At 49.2% G+C, this 17,704-nt stretch overlaps 1 protein-coding gene across 5 annotated transcripts in view; it reads right to left on the reverse strand.

Moving 5' to 3' along the window:
• Window positions 1-872: 872 nt before the first annotated feature.
• Window positions 873-17,704, reverse strand: part of LOC143720835 (solute carrier family 23 member 2) — a 51,929-nt gene continuing 35,097 nt past the window's right edge. For all 5 annotated transcript variants that reach the window (XM_077210705.1, XM_077210708.1, XM_077210706.1 and 2 more), the window contains 4 exons: window positions 14,855-15,019; window positions 14,618-14,726; window positions 2,771-2,866; window positions 873-1,981 (listed from right to left, as the gene is read on the reverse strand). In XM_077210705.1, the coding sequence (XP_077066820.1) occupies window positions 1,797-1,981; window positions 2,771-2,866; window positions 14,618-14,726; window positions 14,855-15,019 (555 nt within the window). In that variant the 3' untranslated portion in view covers window positions 873-1,796. The remainder of the gene's footprint in view (window positions 1,982-2,770; window positions 2,867-14,617; window positions 14,727-14,854; window positions 15,020-17,704) is intronic.

Raw genomic sequence — 17,704 nt, forward strand, 5'->3', positions numbered from 1 at the left:
AAGGGTAAATAAAGAACTGTTTTTTTCTGTACTCAAGAAATACCATATATATATATATATATATATATATATATGTCAGCGGTCGGCCATCGGTGCACGTCTGTCGGGCTAGTTTATGCAGTGTGTTTCACAGGTTGGCCCTGTCCCAAATGGCGCACTTCATGTGGACTTCTCGGTCTCGTGGACTTACATTGCGCGTGCTCGCTGAGTCTACGAGTCCGTAGGCCGTACCATTCATCATTTAAACGCTCTGAAGTGTGCTCAGCAGCGCCCCCTTTGTACCCTTGAAGCGATCTTCCGCAAAACCCGCATGGATGCAGGCTCCACACACTTTAACTACCCAGGAATCCTTGCGAAAGGCCAATCAGACAATGGATGGGTGGAGATTTCGCTCACGGACAATTGTTAACATGGCTGAGAAGAAAACGGTCCTTCCATTTTGTGGTTAGTGGTTGGTGTCTCAAACATAGGCTAATAATAGCTCGCTAAATAATACGATCGCATTATGATTCATTAAATAAATAGAACTGAATGTCAGGGCTTTACTGAGTCATATGTGACAACAACAACAATAGCATATTTCCCCGAACCTGCAGACCCTGTCCATAACAACAATCAGACCGTCTTCCTATTTCCGACGTGACGATCAAGTCTGTCCCAAAAATACCTCTCAATGTGCCCTCGTGGACTCGCGCCAAGGGCCCTATAGGTCTGCACTACATGACGTCACCAAAGTGTGGACTCTGAGGAAGTCCACAAGTCTGGAGTGTGCCATTTGGGACAGGGCCGTTGGCTCACTTTTGTGCCAGTTTACCGCCGGGGCTGTCTGTAAGACCGATAGCTCTGATTGGCTGCTTAGCCTCCTTGCGAACGATAAAAGCGGAAGTGATGACAGCAAGCAAAAAATTCAAGACGGCACTGACAGAAGGCTGTTCTAATTTTACGCCATCTTATCTCAGCATTCCAATACGGAAATATTTTCATAACATGAGCCGCCTCAAATGAAGAAACTGATCAACATGATGGATCTTCAAAATGGTAAGCAAACCTTTATTTTGGCCCAGACGCAGTCGACGCAAGGTGACAAAACAGTAGGCTTTTGTCGCAGCTAGTTCTTTGACAGAAAACTTATTGTGTCGACCTCTAGTCTAGCATTTGTCATTGAGTCATAGACAATACTGTCAGTCTGTGCTAAGCACTTCATCTTTTATAACATGAGATTTTGGCCAAATGACAGAAAAAAACAGAGCGTCCACATAGTTACAATAAACTGTAAGTTGATGAAAACGTAATGCCTCAGATGCGCCCATTCTAATGACAGACAAAACACATGTCTGAAATTCTCCAAAACTCGCTAGTCAAAAACCTTTTAACTCCATTAGTGCTTGATTTTGGTAAATGTAAATAACATAAATAACACATGCAAGTGTCTGACCATATATAAAGCCACATATATTATATATATTTTTTTCCATTTCCTGAAAACTAGTCGTTTTGGACATACAGGTTTCCACCCGACATCGACAATAAATAATAATGAAAATTGGTAGGAGCTTTTGAGGAACTTTCATGTAATTTAAAAATCCAAAAATAGCTGAAAATGTCCAATGAGTGTTCAATGTCCAATGAGTGAAAATGTTGTATGAGTCCAATGACAAATTAGAGCAATTCTGTGGTTATAGGGTGAACTCTTATTCTAGTGAGCTTAAAACGTTGGAGCCGGGCTTGAATGTTGCTCACCTCTTGCCTGGAATGTGCCATTCAAAAACCAAGCCTCACCACAGTAAGGTACGGTGCTACAGATGCGTTCCCAGTTCCTGTGACTCAACTGATGGGAGAAATGGGAGGTAGTGGAGCAATTTGAACCTCTGAATAAAGTTCATGCAGAAAGGCAGATTGTAACAGGAATGATCGGTCATGTGTATTTTAGATCCTACTTCAACCTTCCTCCAGCTCTTTATTCCTCTTTCTTCTTCGGTTCCTAAGGAAAAAGACATGATTTTTTTATTATTTATATTAACAATACTTTGACACAACTAGAAGAAAAAGCAGATATTTTGAATCTATTCATAATGCAAACATTCATTTAAATAGATTTCAGGTTTTTTTTTTATTGGCATCTAGTTCCACGAAAATCCTTTTAAAGGCCTGTTCACACCAAGGACGATAACTATAAGGTTAACAATAAAGTTTTAAAAATCATTCTAATGTAAAATAGCAGAGTCTACACCACAACTATAACAACAATGTCACAGAGGAACAATATTGTTGGATACACTTTAATAATATTTTTTTTCCATTAAGAGCTTGAGCATTTAAAGTGTGCAAAAGAATGCTATTGGTGTGGACGCTATTATAGTTATCATTATAGTTATCGTTCTTGGTGTGAACGGGCCTTAACATCCATCGAATCTTTCCATTGGACAAAAAGTTCTTTATAGTGGAAAAATATTCTGTACATTACTAAAATGTTCTTTACACTAAAAAAATGATTCTTTTAAGAACTGTTAATTGAAAGGGTCTCTGGGGCACCAAAAAATGGTTCCTTCCATGACATCACTGCAAAAATTACCTTTTGGAGTGTTCCTTAGCATTTCCTGTTGTGTTCACAGATGTCATTTTTATTGAATAGTGAGTTTCATATAGCTTCCGAAGAGCCTGTACAAAGGCGTAACAGCGCGCTAGCTAAACCTTTTGACCACAGCGTGCCCCTGCGGATTTACATGCCCAACAGTCATACTTTATAAAGTCATACTTTATAACGACTTACCTGGTATTGTGTTGTCCAAAACAAACCCAAAGAATCCACCAATGAACATGTGGGTGGTGAAGAGAATCATAATGAGCTGATCCAACTCTTTTATGCCTGTTGACAGATACAAACCATTCAGGTCACAAAGAGCTGGGCGGACAGTGACAGATGCCAAATGCATGTGTGTATATATATATATATATATATATATATGCAAGTCAACGGGTGGGCGTAAAAACTCTTGGTATAAGATAGCTTATTATTATGTCTTAATAGGGTAAATATTCTTGGACCAATTAACATCCATCTGACGAGACCAACGCAGCAAGGTCAGGAGTTCAATGTGTCAGCTTAGATCACTAATTCCTGAAAACCTATCAATAAACTGCTTAAAAGAGCCCCTGATGAATCACTATAAGACTTATGGAGATGAACCCCCCCCCCAAATTTTAAGCAGTGTTAACCCAACACTCAGGACGAAGATTATCGAAAGAGTGCAATGGGCCGAGTGTCGAAGGGGGAACGCTGGCTTTCACACAAAAGGTTTGCACTGAAGCGAAGGGAGGAGATTACAGCAGAGTAACAGAGACTTGTAAAGAGGATTGGCAGATAAGTCGCCCTAACCTCAGGAGTCCAGACAATGCTTCTTACCACTGTGGATAAGCTCGGGATGCGCCACTTGCACTGAGTGACCCGCCACATAGACTCTCAAATGAGATCTCAAGGAACTACTGTTCCCTATCGGTCAGTCACTACAACGTAGGTCATGACTGACCAATAGGAATCTTGCTAGATAGGCCAATCTACTTCGAGTGAAACTAAAACAAGCCAATACACATTGGCGTGCAATCATTTGCAACAGCTGTGCAGCCTCGAAGCGCAGGTATTTAACAAGCAGCTGGTGCGATTGCACACTAGCTTTTTGCTTCGGAGCCAAGCAATTCGTATGCTGAACAGAGTGAATTTGAAAGCAAGCCTCTTCTGGATCTCTCCACTTTGGTGCGGGCGTGACAGCACAGCAGCGCGAGCGGTCTTTTTCTCTTCTCTCTCTCTCTTCTTTGTTTGTTGTTTTAAAACTGAGCAAACAAAAAAGCTGTTTTCACGGCTGGTAAGGTGCGCGGTTAAAGCGCTCAACGGCCGTTTTTACGGCTGGTAAGGTGCGCGATTAAAGCGCTCAACGGCCGTTTTCACGGCTGGTAAGACCAGCTAGAGAGAATCGCGCACAGACAGGTGCACATTCCTGTCTGTGTTCGCCGTGACCGTTCCCCTGCGTGCTTCAGCACCAAGGAGAGCAGTCTCTATAAGAGCTTACACAGTTAGTTTGCATCTTTTTCAAGATGACATTCTATCTGTGTGTTTCTGGATGCGGTCGTTACCTGGGGTCGCGGGATGGTCACGATCGCTGCATTGTGTGTCTGGGCCTCGAACACGCACAGGCAGCGTTCGTGGATTAGTCATGTACCCATTGTGGGAAGATGACCATCTCGGAGCTGAGTTCGAGACTCACGTTCCTGCAAAGGGGCGGAGTCCCCGTGCCTGCACCTCGTTCCAACCCCCCTTCGCGGGTTGCTACGGGCAGTGACACGGGTGACCTGAGGATTACAGTGAGCGCGCTTCCTTCGGGGAACCAACCCCCTAGGAACCCTCACTCCTCTCATGCTCCGCAACCAGTTGAGCTGCCAACGGAACGTTCTGGACCATCCTCGAGATGTGTACCAGTCGTTTCGTTCGGCGCTCCCTGCGACGACCAGATGTCGATCGCTGCATCGGAGGGTGGGTCAGACCTCTCCGCGGACGACGGCTCGGAGCCGCTGCCTCCTTCAGGTGTGTCAGCGGTGCCCGAGTCGGACCCGGAGATGATGGCCATGCTTTCCCGTGCCGCCAACAGGATCGGGCTCGTGTGGAACCCTCCACCGTGTCCCGAGCCCTCGAGGTTGGACGATTGGTATCTCGGGGTGGCGCGCGCTGGTTCTCAGCAACCCACCCCAGTGCCTTTCTTCCCGGAAGTGCATGAGGAGCTCACAGGGACGTGGACGGCACCTTTTACTGCCAGAAACCGTCTCGGTGGCTCCTCCTCCCTCACCACCCTTGATGGCGGGGCAGCTAAGGGATACGCGGGTATCCCGCCAGTGGAACGGGCCGTTGCTATGCAACTGTGCCCTAACTCCACTTGGCGTGGAGAACCGTGTCTTCCTTCCCGGGCCTGTAAGTACTCGTCGGACCTGACCGGCAAGGCTTACAAGGCCTGTGGGGAAGCTGCCTCTGCCATGCACGCTATGGCGTTGTTGCAGGTTCATCAGGCCAAGGCACTGAAGGAACTGCACGAGAGTGGTCATGATCCACAAGTTCTCCAAGAACTTCGTACCGCAACTGACCTCGCGCTTCGTGCGACGAAGATCACTGCGCGGTCAGTGGGTCGTGCGATGTCCACACTAGTGGTCCAGGAACGCCACCTCTGGCTGTGTCTGGCTGACATGCGGGAGACCGACAAGATCAGGTTCCTTAACTCCCCCGTGTCCCAGACCGGCCTCTTCAGCGACGCGGTCGAGAACTTCGCCCAGCAGTTCTCGGCTGTACAGAAGCAGACTGAGGCCATTAAACACATCCTGCTGCGGCGGTCAGCTGCTGCCTCCACCCCACCACCCGCGGCTCCTCGGTCTGCTCGTCGCCGTGGGCGTCCGCCTGCGTCTTGCCCTGCTCCCGCGCTACAGCAGCAGCCTCCATCCAAGCGGCACCGTGGAGCCAGTCGCAGGCAGGGCGCCCTGCCCGTCCAGGCCCCCGCCAAGAGGGGCGGCAAAGCCAAAGGTAAGCGGCCCTAGGACGGGCGACCCAAAGGTGGAAGGGACTGCTCTCCAGGAGACGATGACTGCATCGCTCCCTCCCCCGGAAGAGGGCCGGGTGGAAAATCCTTTGTTTCGTTTTGTTTGTGTTCCGCCGCTGGCCTCAAAACCAGCGGTACCCAAATTTTCAATAAAAGAGCAGTTTCTATCATCTCTGGGTCCGAAGAGGGCCCGGAGAGCAGTGGGGGGTCGGAATCCTTACCACTCTCATCCACCTCTTCTATCGCCAGCCGGCAGCTACGTACGGTCCGAGAACGCCACCGAGCCGCCTCCCGCACCTCCTGCCCCGTGGAACCAGGTAAGTGCTGCACAGCACACTCAGACCCCGCTACGGGCCGCCTCCCAGAGAGAGCCTCCCGAGCCGCGTCCCTGTGTTCCACCTCGCTGCCCCACTCCGGGTACGCCTACGGTTCCTTTGGTCCCACTTGTACGGTCTCTGCGAGCCTGGTTAGCACTCCCCAGGCCGTCTCACTGGCTCATTCGAACCATCAGGCTCGGCTATGCGATTCAGTTCGCCCGGCGTACCCCCAAGTTTCGGGCCATCCACTCCACTACAGTGAGAGCAGCCGATGCCCATGTCTTGCGTGCAGAGATGGCAGTCCTACTGGCGAAGGATGCGATAGAGCCGGTCCCTCCAGCCGATATGAGGTCAGGGCACTACAGTCCCTACTTCATTGTACCCAAGAAAGGTGGTGGGTTACGGCCGATCTTGGATCTGCGAGTTTTGAATCGGAGCCTCCACAAGCTACCGTTCAAAATGCTCACGCAGAGACGCATTTTCGAATGCATCCGTCCCCAAGATTGGTTTGCAGCGATCGACCTGAAGGACGCATACTTTCATGTCTCGATTCTTCCTCGACACAGGCCATTTCTGCGCTTTGCGTTCGAGGGTCGAGCATATCAGTACAAAGTCCTACCCTTCGGGCTGTCCCTGTCCCCCCGTGTCTTCACGAATGTCACGGAGAGGGTCCTTGTTCCCATGAGAGAACAGGGCGTTCGCATCCTCAACTATCTCGACGACTGGCTCATACTAGCACACTCTCGAGATCAGCTATGCGAACACAGGGACCTAGTGCTCAGGCACCTCAGCCAGTTGGGTCTTCAGGTCAACTGGGAAAAGAGCAAACTCTCCCCTGTGCAGAGGATCTCTTTTCTCGGTATGGATTCGGTCGCCCAGACAGCGCGCCTCACAGAGCAGCGTGCTCAGTCAGTGCTGAACTGCTTGAACACGTTCAAGGGCAGGAATGCGGTCCCACTGAAACTCTTTCAGAGGCTCCTGGGGCATATGGCAGCAGCATCAGCGGTAACCCCGCTCGGCCTGCTACATATGAGACCGCTTCAGCACTGGCTTCACGGCCGAGTCCCGAGATGGGCGTGGCATCATGGCACTCACCGGGTGGCAATCAGTGGTCAGACCCCGCGTTCCTGCGGGCAGGAGTCCCCTTGGAGCAGGTGTCCAGGCATGCTGTGGTATTCACAGATGCCTCTGCCACCGGCTGGGGTGCCACGTACAACGGGCATGCAGTGTCAGGGGTGTGGACGGACCCTCAACTGCATTGGCACATCAACTGCCTCGAGTTGCTAGCAGTACATCGCGCCCTGACCCGCTTGAAAAGACGGCTACAGGGCAGGGACGTGCTGGTTCGTACGGACAACACTGCGACCGTTGCGTACATCAACCGTCAAGGTGGTCTACGCTCCCATCGCATGTCGCAACTCGCCCGCCATCTCCTCCTCTGGAGTCAGAAGCATCTGAGGTAGCTTCGAGCCATGTATGTCCCCGGCTTGCTCAACCGTGTGGCCGACAAGCTATCACTAGCTGTGCTCCCGGGAGAATGGCGACTCCACCCCCAGGCGGTTCAGCTGATCTGGAGAGAGTTCGGGGAGGCTCAGGTAGACCTGTTTGCCTCCTCAGAGACCTCCCACTGCCAGCTGTTTTACTCCCTGACCGAGGGAACACTCGGCACGGACGCACTGGCACACAGCTGGCCCCGGGGCCTTCGCAAATATGCGTTTCCCCCAGTGAGCCTACTTGCGCAGACACTGTGCAAAGTCAGGTAGGACGAGGAGCAGGTCCTTCTGGTGGCTCCCTATTGGCCCACCCGGACTTGGTTCCCAGAACTCATGCTCCTTGTGACAGTCCCTCCCTGGCCCATTCCTCTGAGGAAGGACCTTCTGACTCAGAGACGGGGCACCCTATGGCACCCGCGTTCAGACCTCTGGAAACTCCATGTCTGGTCCCTGGACGGGACGCGGAGGTTTTAGGTGACTTACCCCCTGAGGTACTTAACACCATCACTTCAGCATGGGCGCCGTCCACGAGACGTGTTTACGCCCTGAAGTGGAACCTGTTCGTCGAGTGGTGTTCTTCTCGCCGAGAAGACCCCCGAAGATGTCCGATAGGGTCTGTGCTTTCCTTCTTGCAGCAGGGGTTGGAGCGTAGACTGTCTCCCTCCACCCTCAAAGTACATGCTGCCGCTATTTCAACTTATCACGACCACATAGATGGCAAAGCAGTTGGAAAGCACGACCTGGTCGTCAGGTTTCTTAGGGGGGCAAGACGATTAAATCCTCCTCGACCCCCCTCCATACCCTCTTGGGATCTTTCCCTGGTGCTTCGAGCACTTCAGGATGTTCCCTTTGAGCCTCTGCAGTCAGTAGACTTAAAGCTTCTTTCCATGAAGACTTTGCTGCTGGTTGCACTGGCCTCTGTCAAGAGGGTAGGAGACCTGCACGAATTTTCGGTCGACGAATCGTGCCTAGAGTTCGGGCCGGGTGACAGCCACGTGGTACTAAGACCCCGGCCTGGCTATGTGCCCAAGGTTCCTACCACTCCCTTCAAAGACCAGGTAGTGAACCTGCAAGCGCTGCCTTTGGAGGAGGCAGACCCAGCCCTGGCTTTGCTCTGTCCCGTTCGCGCTCTGCGTATGTACGTGGACAGAACTCAAAGCGTCAGGACCTCAGACCAGCTCTTTGTCTGTTACGGAGGCCAGCAGAAGGGAAAGGCTGTCTCCAAGCAGAGGATGGCCCACTGGATAGTGGATGCCATCGCCTTGGCTTACCAAGCACAAGGCGTGCCCTGCCCGCTCAGGTTGCATGCACACTCCACGAGAGGCGTTGCATCCTCCTGGGCACTGGCACGTGGCTCCTCGCTAACAGATATTTGTAGAGCTGCGGGCTGGGCGACACCTAACACGTTCGCTAGATACTATAGCCTACGTGTAGAGCCGGTCTCCTCCCGTGTTCTCACCCTAGACGGGTAGAAGCACTGAGAGGTCTGGCTCTGTCGGCTTGCTGCACCCTACTGTGCACCCTTATTGCTCCAGAGTAAAACCTGTCGAGTCCTCCATAACCCCTCAGCCCGGACTTGGCGGAGCGTCCGGCGCCAGGCCCTTATCCGCTGAATCCTTGAGAACCGGATCTGGGCTGGGTTCCATATGTGTGACCCTACGGGGATCCCATATGTGTATATTCCACGGCTGCTCCTATCGGAAGCCCGTGTCTTTCCCTTGGGCTAAGTCACCCATTATTTCATATGCAGTACAGCCTTCGGGCTAGTCCATATGCATTTCCACATAACTCTTTGAAGAAGTGGCTTCCGCAGCGTTCCTTCCTAAACAGAAAGGGCACGCTTTCCCAGTGTTATCCAATATCTCACTGTATGGGTTATCACGGAACAACAGTGTCAGACTCACTCTGTGTAAGCCTCCGCCTATCGTCCTTCCAGGCAAGAAGGTGTAGAGGCTTGCATGGGGGCGCTGGATGGGGTGCAGCAGCTGTGGTGCTTTGGTAGGGATTCCTATTGGTCAGTCATGACCTACGTTGTAGTGACTGACCGATAGGGAACGTCTCGGTTACATATGGTAACCCTCGTTCCCTGAGGGAGGGAACGGAGACGTAGGTCCCGTTGCCACATCTGCTGCCGCCCGCCGGGGCGGCCAGCTTTTTCCGGCTTGGCTCCTCAGCAAAAAACTAGTGTGCAATCGCACCAGCTGCTTGTTAAATACCCGCGCTGCGAGGCTGCACAGCTGTTGCAAATGATTGCACGCCAATGTGTATTGGCTTATTTTAGTTTCACTCGAAGTAGATTGGCCTCTCTAGCGAGATTCCTGTTGGTCAGTCATGACCTACGTCTCCGTTCCCTCCCTCAGGGAACGAGGGTTACCATATGTAACCGAGACGTTTCTTGCCCTGTTCAGTAGCTGAAGCAATATTTGCGTCTAATGCGCAGCAAAGGAGTTCAGACTGTAATAGTTTTTTTAATGTATTAGTTATTTTTTTTATTAGTTTTATTAACTTTTTAGTTAAGGTCAGATGTGTGTGTTAGACCATGCAAAGACCATGAAAGTGCACAAAAAAACAAGAGCTACATCTCAGACTCTACAGGCCTCAGTAAACATGTTAAATGTTAAAGTTCATGACAGTACAATTAGAAAAAGACTGAACAAGTATGGCTTGTTTGGAAGGGTTGGCCTCTTCTCTCTAAAAAGAACATGGCAGCATGGCTTAGGTTTGCAAAGTTGCATCTGAACAAACCTCAAGACTTCTGGAACAATGTTCTTTGGACAGACGAGACCAAAGGGGAGATATTTGGCAATAATTCACAGCATCACATTTGGCAAAAACCAAACACAGCATATCAGCACAAATCCCTCATACCAACTGTCAACCACAGTGGTGGAGGGGGGTGATGATTTTGGCTTGTTTTGCTGCCACAGGCTTGGGCACCTTGCAGTCGTTGGGTCGACCATAAACTCTCTATACACCAAATTATTCTACAGTCAAATGTGAGGCCATTTGTCCTATAGCTAAAGGTTGGCAGAAATTCGGTCATACAAAAGGACAATGATCCCAAGGACACCAGCAAAACTACAACAGAATGGCTAAAAAAAGAAGAGAATGAAGGCGTTGCACTTGCCAAGTCAAAGTCCAGACCACAACCCGATTGAAATGCTAACCGACCTAAAGAGAGTTGTGCATAAACAGATGCCCACACTGTAAAGAAGAGCGGGCCAAAATTCCTCCAGAATGACTTGAGAGACTGATAAAGACATAAAGAAAATGATTACTTCAAATTATTGCTGTTAAATATCACACATGGCTTCTCCATTTTGACTTTAATTTGTTAAATAAATAATGACATTGTGTAAAATGTCACATGTTGTATTTACCTAATTTTAAGACCTGCTAAAGATCAGATGATTTTTTTTGTTATGTCCTGATGCGCAAATCAATATAATTGAAAAGGGTGTACTTTCTTTTTCACATGACTGTATAGATACATACACACATACATGCATTATATATATTGTGGCGAGCAGGACGAGGCCGAGGGCCGTGGGAGAATGGTACGAGGCAGGTGGTGCTCATTAGTAATCACGCCACTGGCCTCGCGCCGCTCTCTCATGGCCCTCGGCCTCATCCTGCACACACGCACACGCACACGCACACACACACACACATATATATATACAATTAAGTATATATTTTGGAAAAATGCAGTAGGTATGGCTCAACTATACTCAGTTTCAGAGAAAACTTATTGAACATTTATATCAAAGCCATCAAGATTCAACAAAACAAAATTAAACTTAATTTTGTGTGAATGCTTCTTGAAACCATAACAGAAGTCATCAGGTTATGTGTTGTGAGATCGGGTTAACATCACATGCAAACGCTTGTCTGCTGTCCAGGTTTCGTTTCTTTTGATCTGGCCACACTATAAGGTATCCATGTGTTCAAGTATTATATTACCAACAGTCTTTCTAAAACAGAGCAGTCGGATATCACCAGCACAGATGCTGAATACTCATAAACTGGGTGCCCTACAGATTGTGCCAAAAGGGAAAAGGCAAAGTGGTTTGGTCTTGTCTGGTGCTGTTGTTTAAATTCAGTTTACAGTTTACTACAGAACATGACGTCTACATCAGGTTATCAAAAAACAAAGAAGCAGAGAGAGAGGAAAAGAAAGCTGCAGGAGGGCAAACAACTTCTAGTTTGTTTTATTTTTGTGGAGGAATGGTGAGCCTTATGAGAGGACTAACTGTTCCTACCCCTTTACCTCAGTGTTGTAGTGTTGTCAAAGATACCGGTACTTTGGTACAAAGTGGATACTGAAATTGAAAAAATGTGACGATACCAGTCTCTCTTAATTAGATACCTGTTGATAGGCGGCTGCATTCAAACTGATTGTTCATGTTTGCATTCTGAAGAGAGTACAAAACATAACGTTTACAACTTGTGTATTTGAAGCGTTAAGCATTGTAGTCAATCACAGAAAACTCTGAGCAGGTGGACAGTAACGAAGTACATTTACTTCAGTTCTGTACTTAAGTATACTTTTTTAGTATTTGTACTTTACTTGAGTATAATTTTTTCTGGAAACTTTTTACTTGAACTTCACTACATTTGAAAGACAAATATCGTACTTTTTACTCCACTAAATTTCTGTCAAAGTCCATGAGAAGAAAGAAGTTATGTTACTCAGGGAATGATTTTTTCCGTCTCTAAAACATTATTGTTTTTTTTTGCGGGTGACAGACAGCCTATCAGTAATCACTCCTGTAGGGTAATGTGTCATGACGTTTGACAATTAGTACGATAGTGATCTGTGAGAGACAGTATCATTGTCACAAGTAATGGTTTGAAAGTTTTGTTTTCATGGCAAATAAGTATTTCTGTTGTGCTGTTTGTTAAATCAGTATTGCTGTTGGGCAGTTATACAGTTATGGTTGTATAACTAGGGTTTTTTTTGTATTTACAGACCACTTGATTCAAATGTGCATGAATGGACACACATAGTGTACTTCTTTTATTGGGGTGGTAGGAGTGTTAAATCGGAAAATGCGGTTGAGCCAGCGAGACGGGCTGGGAAGCGTAAGCTAAGCTTCCAGACACCGAGCAAGCGGGACCAACGGCACCACAAATGTACCTGCGGTGGGGCAGCGCGGTTGAATATAGGGAGCCCACTCGGACGGCATAGTGACCGGGAGTGGGGTCTGAGTGAATTGGAAAAGAAAAGGAAACAAAAGATTCTCCGCCCGGCCCTCCACCGGGGGAAGGAGCGGCACGTTCACCATCTCCTGAAGAGCAACTTGATCCATCTTTGGGTCGCCCGTCTTAGGGTCATTTGCACCTCCGCTGGCCTCCTGGTTTAGCAGCGGCCTGGACATGTGGGGTTGACTTCCTGCGGCTTGCTCCACGCTGAGGCCTGGATGATGGCTGCTGCTGAGGCTTAGCGGGAGCGGAGGATGCCGTGGGAGGCCGACCTCGGTGACGAGCGGACTGAGGGTCTGCGGCTGGCTGGGAGCAGCAGTGGTCTGCTGGGCATGATGTGTCGGATCGCCTCCGTCTGCTTCTGTGGGGCCGAAAACTGCTGGGCAAAGCTCTCGACCGCGTCGCTGAACAAACAAACCTGGGACAGAGGGGCATCCAGGAACCGATACTTATCGGTGTCCCTCATATCGGCCAGGTTGAGCCAAAAGTGGCGGTCCTGGACCACCAAATGGACCAACCGGACATCGCCTGACCAATGGAACGTGCGGTTTCCTTCGTCACCCTGAGGGCGAGGTCAGTTGCCACACGAAGCTCCCGGAGGAGCTCTGGGTCAGAACCACCCTCGTTCATGTCCATGAGCGCCTGGGCCTGGTGTACCTGCAGGACACCATGGCATGGAGGGCGTAAGCAGCCTGTCCACAGGCTCTGTAAGCCTTCGCCGTAAGACCGGGCGAAAACTTGCATGCTTTGGGCGGGAGGCGTGGATTGCCCCGTCAGGAGGAAGCAGACGCTGGACACAATTGCATCGCAAAGGCACGCTCCACCGGCGGGACATCCACATACCCCTAAGCTGCTCCGCCATTGAGGGTGGTGAAGAGGGAGGAGCCACCAGGAGGGCTTCTGGCACTATACAGCGCTGTCCACATCCGAGTGAGCTCCTCATGCACATCTGGAAAGAATGGTACCGGGGCGGCGCGCTGAGAACATGCACGGCCTGCCCCGAGAAACAATCGTCCAACCGGGAAGGTTCGGTACGTGGTGGAGGGTTCCACCCAAGCCTGACCTTCTCGGTGGCCCGGGAAAGCATAGCCGCCCATTCTGGACACAGTGTCACGCCTGTGTTGCTCTTTTAGTAGAAAACAAAAAACAGAATAAAAAACTCGAAGTTTATAGGGCTCCCTGAAGTGATCCCAATTATGTCATCATGTCGAACGTGAGCGACTGATAGGGAACTATACTTTCACTCAAGTAAGGAAGTTGTGTACTTTGTCCACCTTTAGCGCATGAATCCAGTGACCAATCAGAGGTGATTAATTTAGTCAGAAATTCTCAAAACGGCAGAGTTTTCTTTCAGCCTGAGCTCAAAGAGTTTTAATGAAGAATCATTTTATTTGTAAACATGATGTAAATAAGATATTCATTGTGCTCCTTTGATTATAATGGGAGTTTTCGCAAGAGTGCAGAACCGAGACTGAAGTTATTGACAGCTTCAATGATTAAAGAAAGCTCATTTTGCAAGCTTTTTTTATTGGCTATATCCCATTTGCTATTTCAATAAATGTTGTGTATTTCATGCTACCAACACACTACACAGTTCACAGTTTCAGGAGTGACAACTTGAGAGTGAATCTGCTAAATTATTGTTTTGTTAAGTCACCTGGATATTGAAATGATTCACAGTGATAATTATAGCAATAAAATATATGATATGTAATGTGTTTTTTTAACTGACTTTTCACTTGGTCTTTTTAAAGGAATGATGGCTTAATTGAAAATATTCTAAGAGTACATTAAAATGTTTTAATGCAAATGAATACAATTTGAAATAAAAGCTGTGAATCATAGTGAAAATGAAGCAGTATTGGGGTTTTGTTGTGGTGAGAGGCCTGACCCTTTGGCCCAATAATTGGTGCTACGCCCCTGGGTAGAAATTTTATACTCCAGTAAAATATGTTTGCTGATGGGTTAAATGCTGCATACGTTAGGTGATGCTGATGTTATTTTGTATGTGTTTCAATGTTATATTCACCTGTGTTGATCATGCCTGGATTCGAATGAAACCAGGTTGGGAGCACAAGACCACTGAAGGTTGATAAGCCAAGAATTAGGAGATTCCTGGAGGAGTTCAAGTCCACATACTGCAAGAAAAGAAATGAAATACAAAAGATGCAAACTCTTAGTATGTATTTTATCAGATGAAGTCGCCCTGACATACAATTTTATAACAATGAAATGAAAATGTATGACAACACTCTATCAAGTATACCTGCAGATTGGAAATACCCACTGCTGCTACCATGCCAAACATGATGAGGAACATTCCACCAATGACTGGGTCTGGAATAGTTATAAAGACTGCACTGAATTTACCAAAGAGTCCCAAGATGATCATAAGAAGCCCAGCGGTCTGAAGTACTAATCTGCTGCCAACCTGGCACACAATGTAGGGATCAGCCATCAAAAATATAAATCATCCAAAATACTGTCATGAAACCCAAACCAAACAAACCAAAAAACATTTATGAACATGCAGGAATGCAATAATTGTCATTCACATGGAACAGAGATACATTATATTAAGAGAAATTGCCTGATAACATTTTAAACACCACTTGGCAAAAATCTTTAAAATAAGACCTTTTTTATATAGCATTGCCCTGAAGAAGCTGCACAGCACATGTTTAAGCATTCCTCAAAAAATGACATCAATCTCATGTCATGTGTTGCCTCCTCGAGCATTAATGACGGCTTGCAGCTGTTGGTGATAGATGTGGATGAGACCCTCAATTATCCTGAGAGGGGAAGAACTTAAATGTGCAGAGGATGCTCAAAAACCAAAATAGTTTACAGGAAGTGCAGGATGTTTGAGAACAGTGGGCACCTATATTACTCAAAACTCATAATCAAAAACGTCTTGGTTACTAATGTAACCCTCATTCCCTGAAGGAGGGAAAGGGAGATGTGACGTCGACGTGACGATGTAATTGGGATCACTTCCCAGCCCCGCAGCGCGGGTATAAACAGGAAGCGAGCGCACGCACTCATTGTTTTCCGCTGAGGAGCAGAGATTGTGACGGCAGTACAGTGATGGTCAACAACCGTGGTGACGGGACGTCACGTCTCCCGTTCCCTCCTTCAGGGAACGAGGGTTACATTAGTAACCGAGACGTTCCCTTTCAGTCGCTCACGTTCGATGTAATGACGTAATTGGGATCCCATGGAAAACGTCAAGGCTGCTGCCACATCAAGCGCCCTACGGAAGACTCTCAGACCCCCATCTGGCTGGGGCGGAAGACCTGCGTAGAGGGAGTTCACTGCTGTTCCGTTAAACCCCACACAGTGGAACTCTTTGGATAACACTGGGAAAGAGTGCCTTTCCAGGGGAGAGGGACGCTGCGGAAGCCACATCCTGCCCGAAGGGAGGTAACATGTGGAGAATACACATATGGACTGGCCGGAGGGGCAGTGCAACATATGGAATGTCACTGGGGTGGCTCCAGCCTGAGAAGGGAGAGGCAACACCAGGCAGTGACGGCAGAGCGGACTCTGCCAAGGGAAAGACACGGGCAAGGAGCTGATTGTGTTAGAAGAATACGCATATGGGATCGCCGCAGGGATAACCACATATGGAACCCAGCCTTGCACAAGTTACACAAGGATACGACCACTAGGCCTGGCGTCAGACACTCTGCAACGTCCGACTGCCGAAGGGGTGCGGAGGAACTCTACAGGAAGAAACCGGCTCAACACGTAGGCTATCAAACCTAGCGAACGTGTTAGGTGTCGCCCAGCCCGCAGCTCTACAGATATCTGTCAGCGAGGCGCCGTGTGCCAGCGCCCAAGAACAAGCGACACTCCTAGTGGAGTGGGTTCTCAACCCGGGCGGGCAAGGCACGGCTTGGGCTTCGTAAGCCAAGCATCCACTACCCAGTGGGCCATCCTCTGCTTGGAGACAGCCTTTCCCTTCTGCTGGCCGCCGTAACAGAGAAGAGCTGATCTGAGGTCCTGAGGCTTTGTGCTCTGTCCACATACAGGCGCAGAGTGTGGACGGGACAGAGAAAGGCCAGGGCTGGGTCTGCCTCCTCCGAAGGCCGCACTCTCAGGTTCACCGTCTGGACGCGGGTGCCAAAGGGTGCCCCGTCTCTGAGAGAGCAGGTCCACTCTCAGAGGAATGGGCCAGGGAGGGGCTGTGACGAGGGGCACTAGTTCCGGGAACCAGGTCCGGTTGTGCCAATACGGTGCAACCAACAAGACCTGCTCCTTGTCCTCCCTGACCTTGCACAAGGTCTGTGCAAGAAGGTTCACTGGGGGAATTAGGCCCGGGGGCCAGCTGTGTGCAAGAGCATCCGTGTCAAGGGTCCCCTCGGTCAGGGAATAGAACAACTGGCAGTGAGACGTGTTTGGGGAGGCAAACGTCTACCTGAGCGGTCCCGAAGCGACTGAAAATCAGCTGGACCACCTGGGGATTGAGTCACCATTCTCCCGGTAGCACCCACTACTGTGAGAGCTCATTGGCTGCATGGTTGAGCAGGCCCGGAATATAAATGGCGCGAAGCGACATCAGATGGTTCTGACTCCAAAGGAGGAGATGGCGGGCGAGTTGTGACATGCGGCGGGAGCGTAGACCACCTTGACGGTTGATGTACGCAACGGTTGCAGTGCTGTCCATACGGACAAGTACATGCTTGCCTAGTAGCGACGTTTTGAAGCGACCAAGAGCAAGATGTACTGGATACAACTCGAGGCAGTTGATGTGCCAATGCAGTTGAGGCGCCGTCTACAGACCTGAAGCTGCATGCCCGTTGTACTTGGCCCCCCAGCCGGTGGCAGAGGCATCCATGGTGACCACAGAGTGCCTGGACACTTGTTCTAGGGGAACACCTGCCCGCAGGAATGAAGGGTCCGACCACAAGCTGAGAGTTTGGCGACAGTGCGGAGTCACTTGGACCCGACACAAGCCGCTCCGCCACGCCCATCTCGGGACTCGATAGTGGAGCCAGTGTTGGAGCAGCCTCATATGAAGCAATCCAAGCAGCGTTACCGCGGCTGCAGATGCCATATTCCCCAGGAGCGTCTGAAACAGTTTCAGTGGTGCCGCTGTTCTGCGTCTGAGTGT

This window comes from Siphateles boraxobius, unplaced genomic scaffold, assembly GCF_051911475.1.
Source record: "Siphateles boraxobius isolate OS27281-9 unplaced genomic scaffold, OSU_SipBor_1 65, whole genome shotgun sequence".
Taxonomy (NCBI): Eukaryota; Metazoa; Chordata; class Actinopteri; order Cypriniformes; family Leuciscidae; genus Siphateles; species Siphateles boraxobius.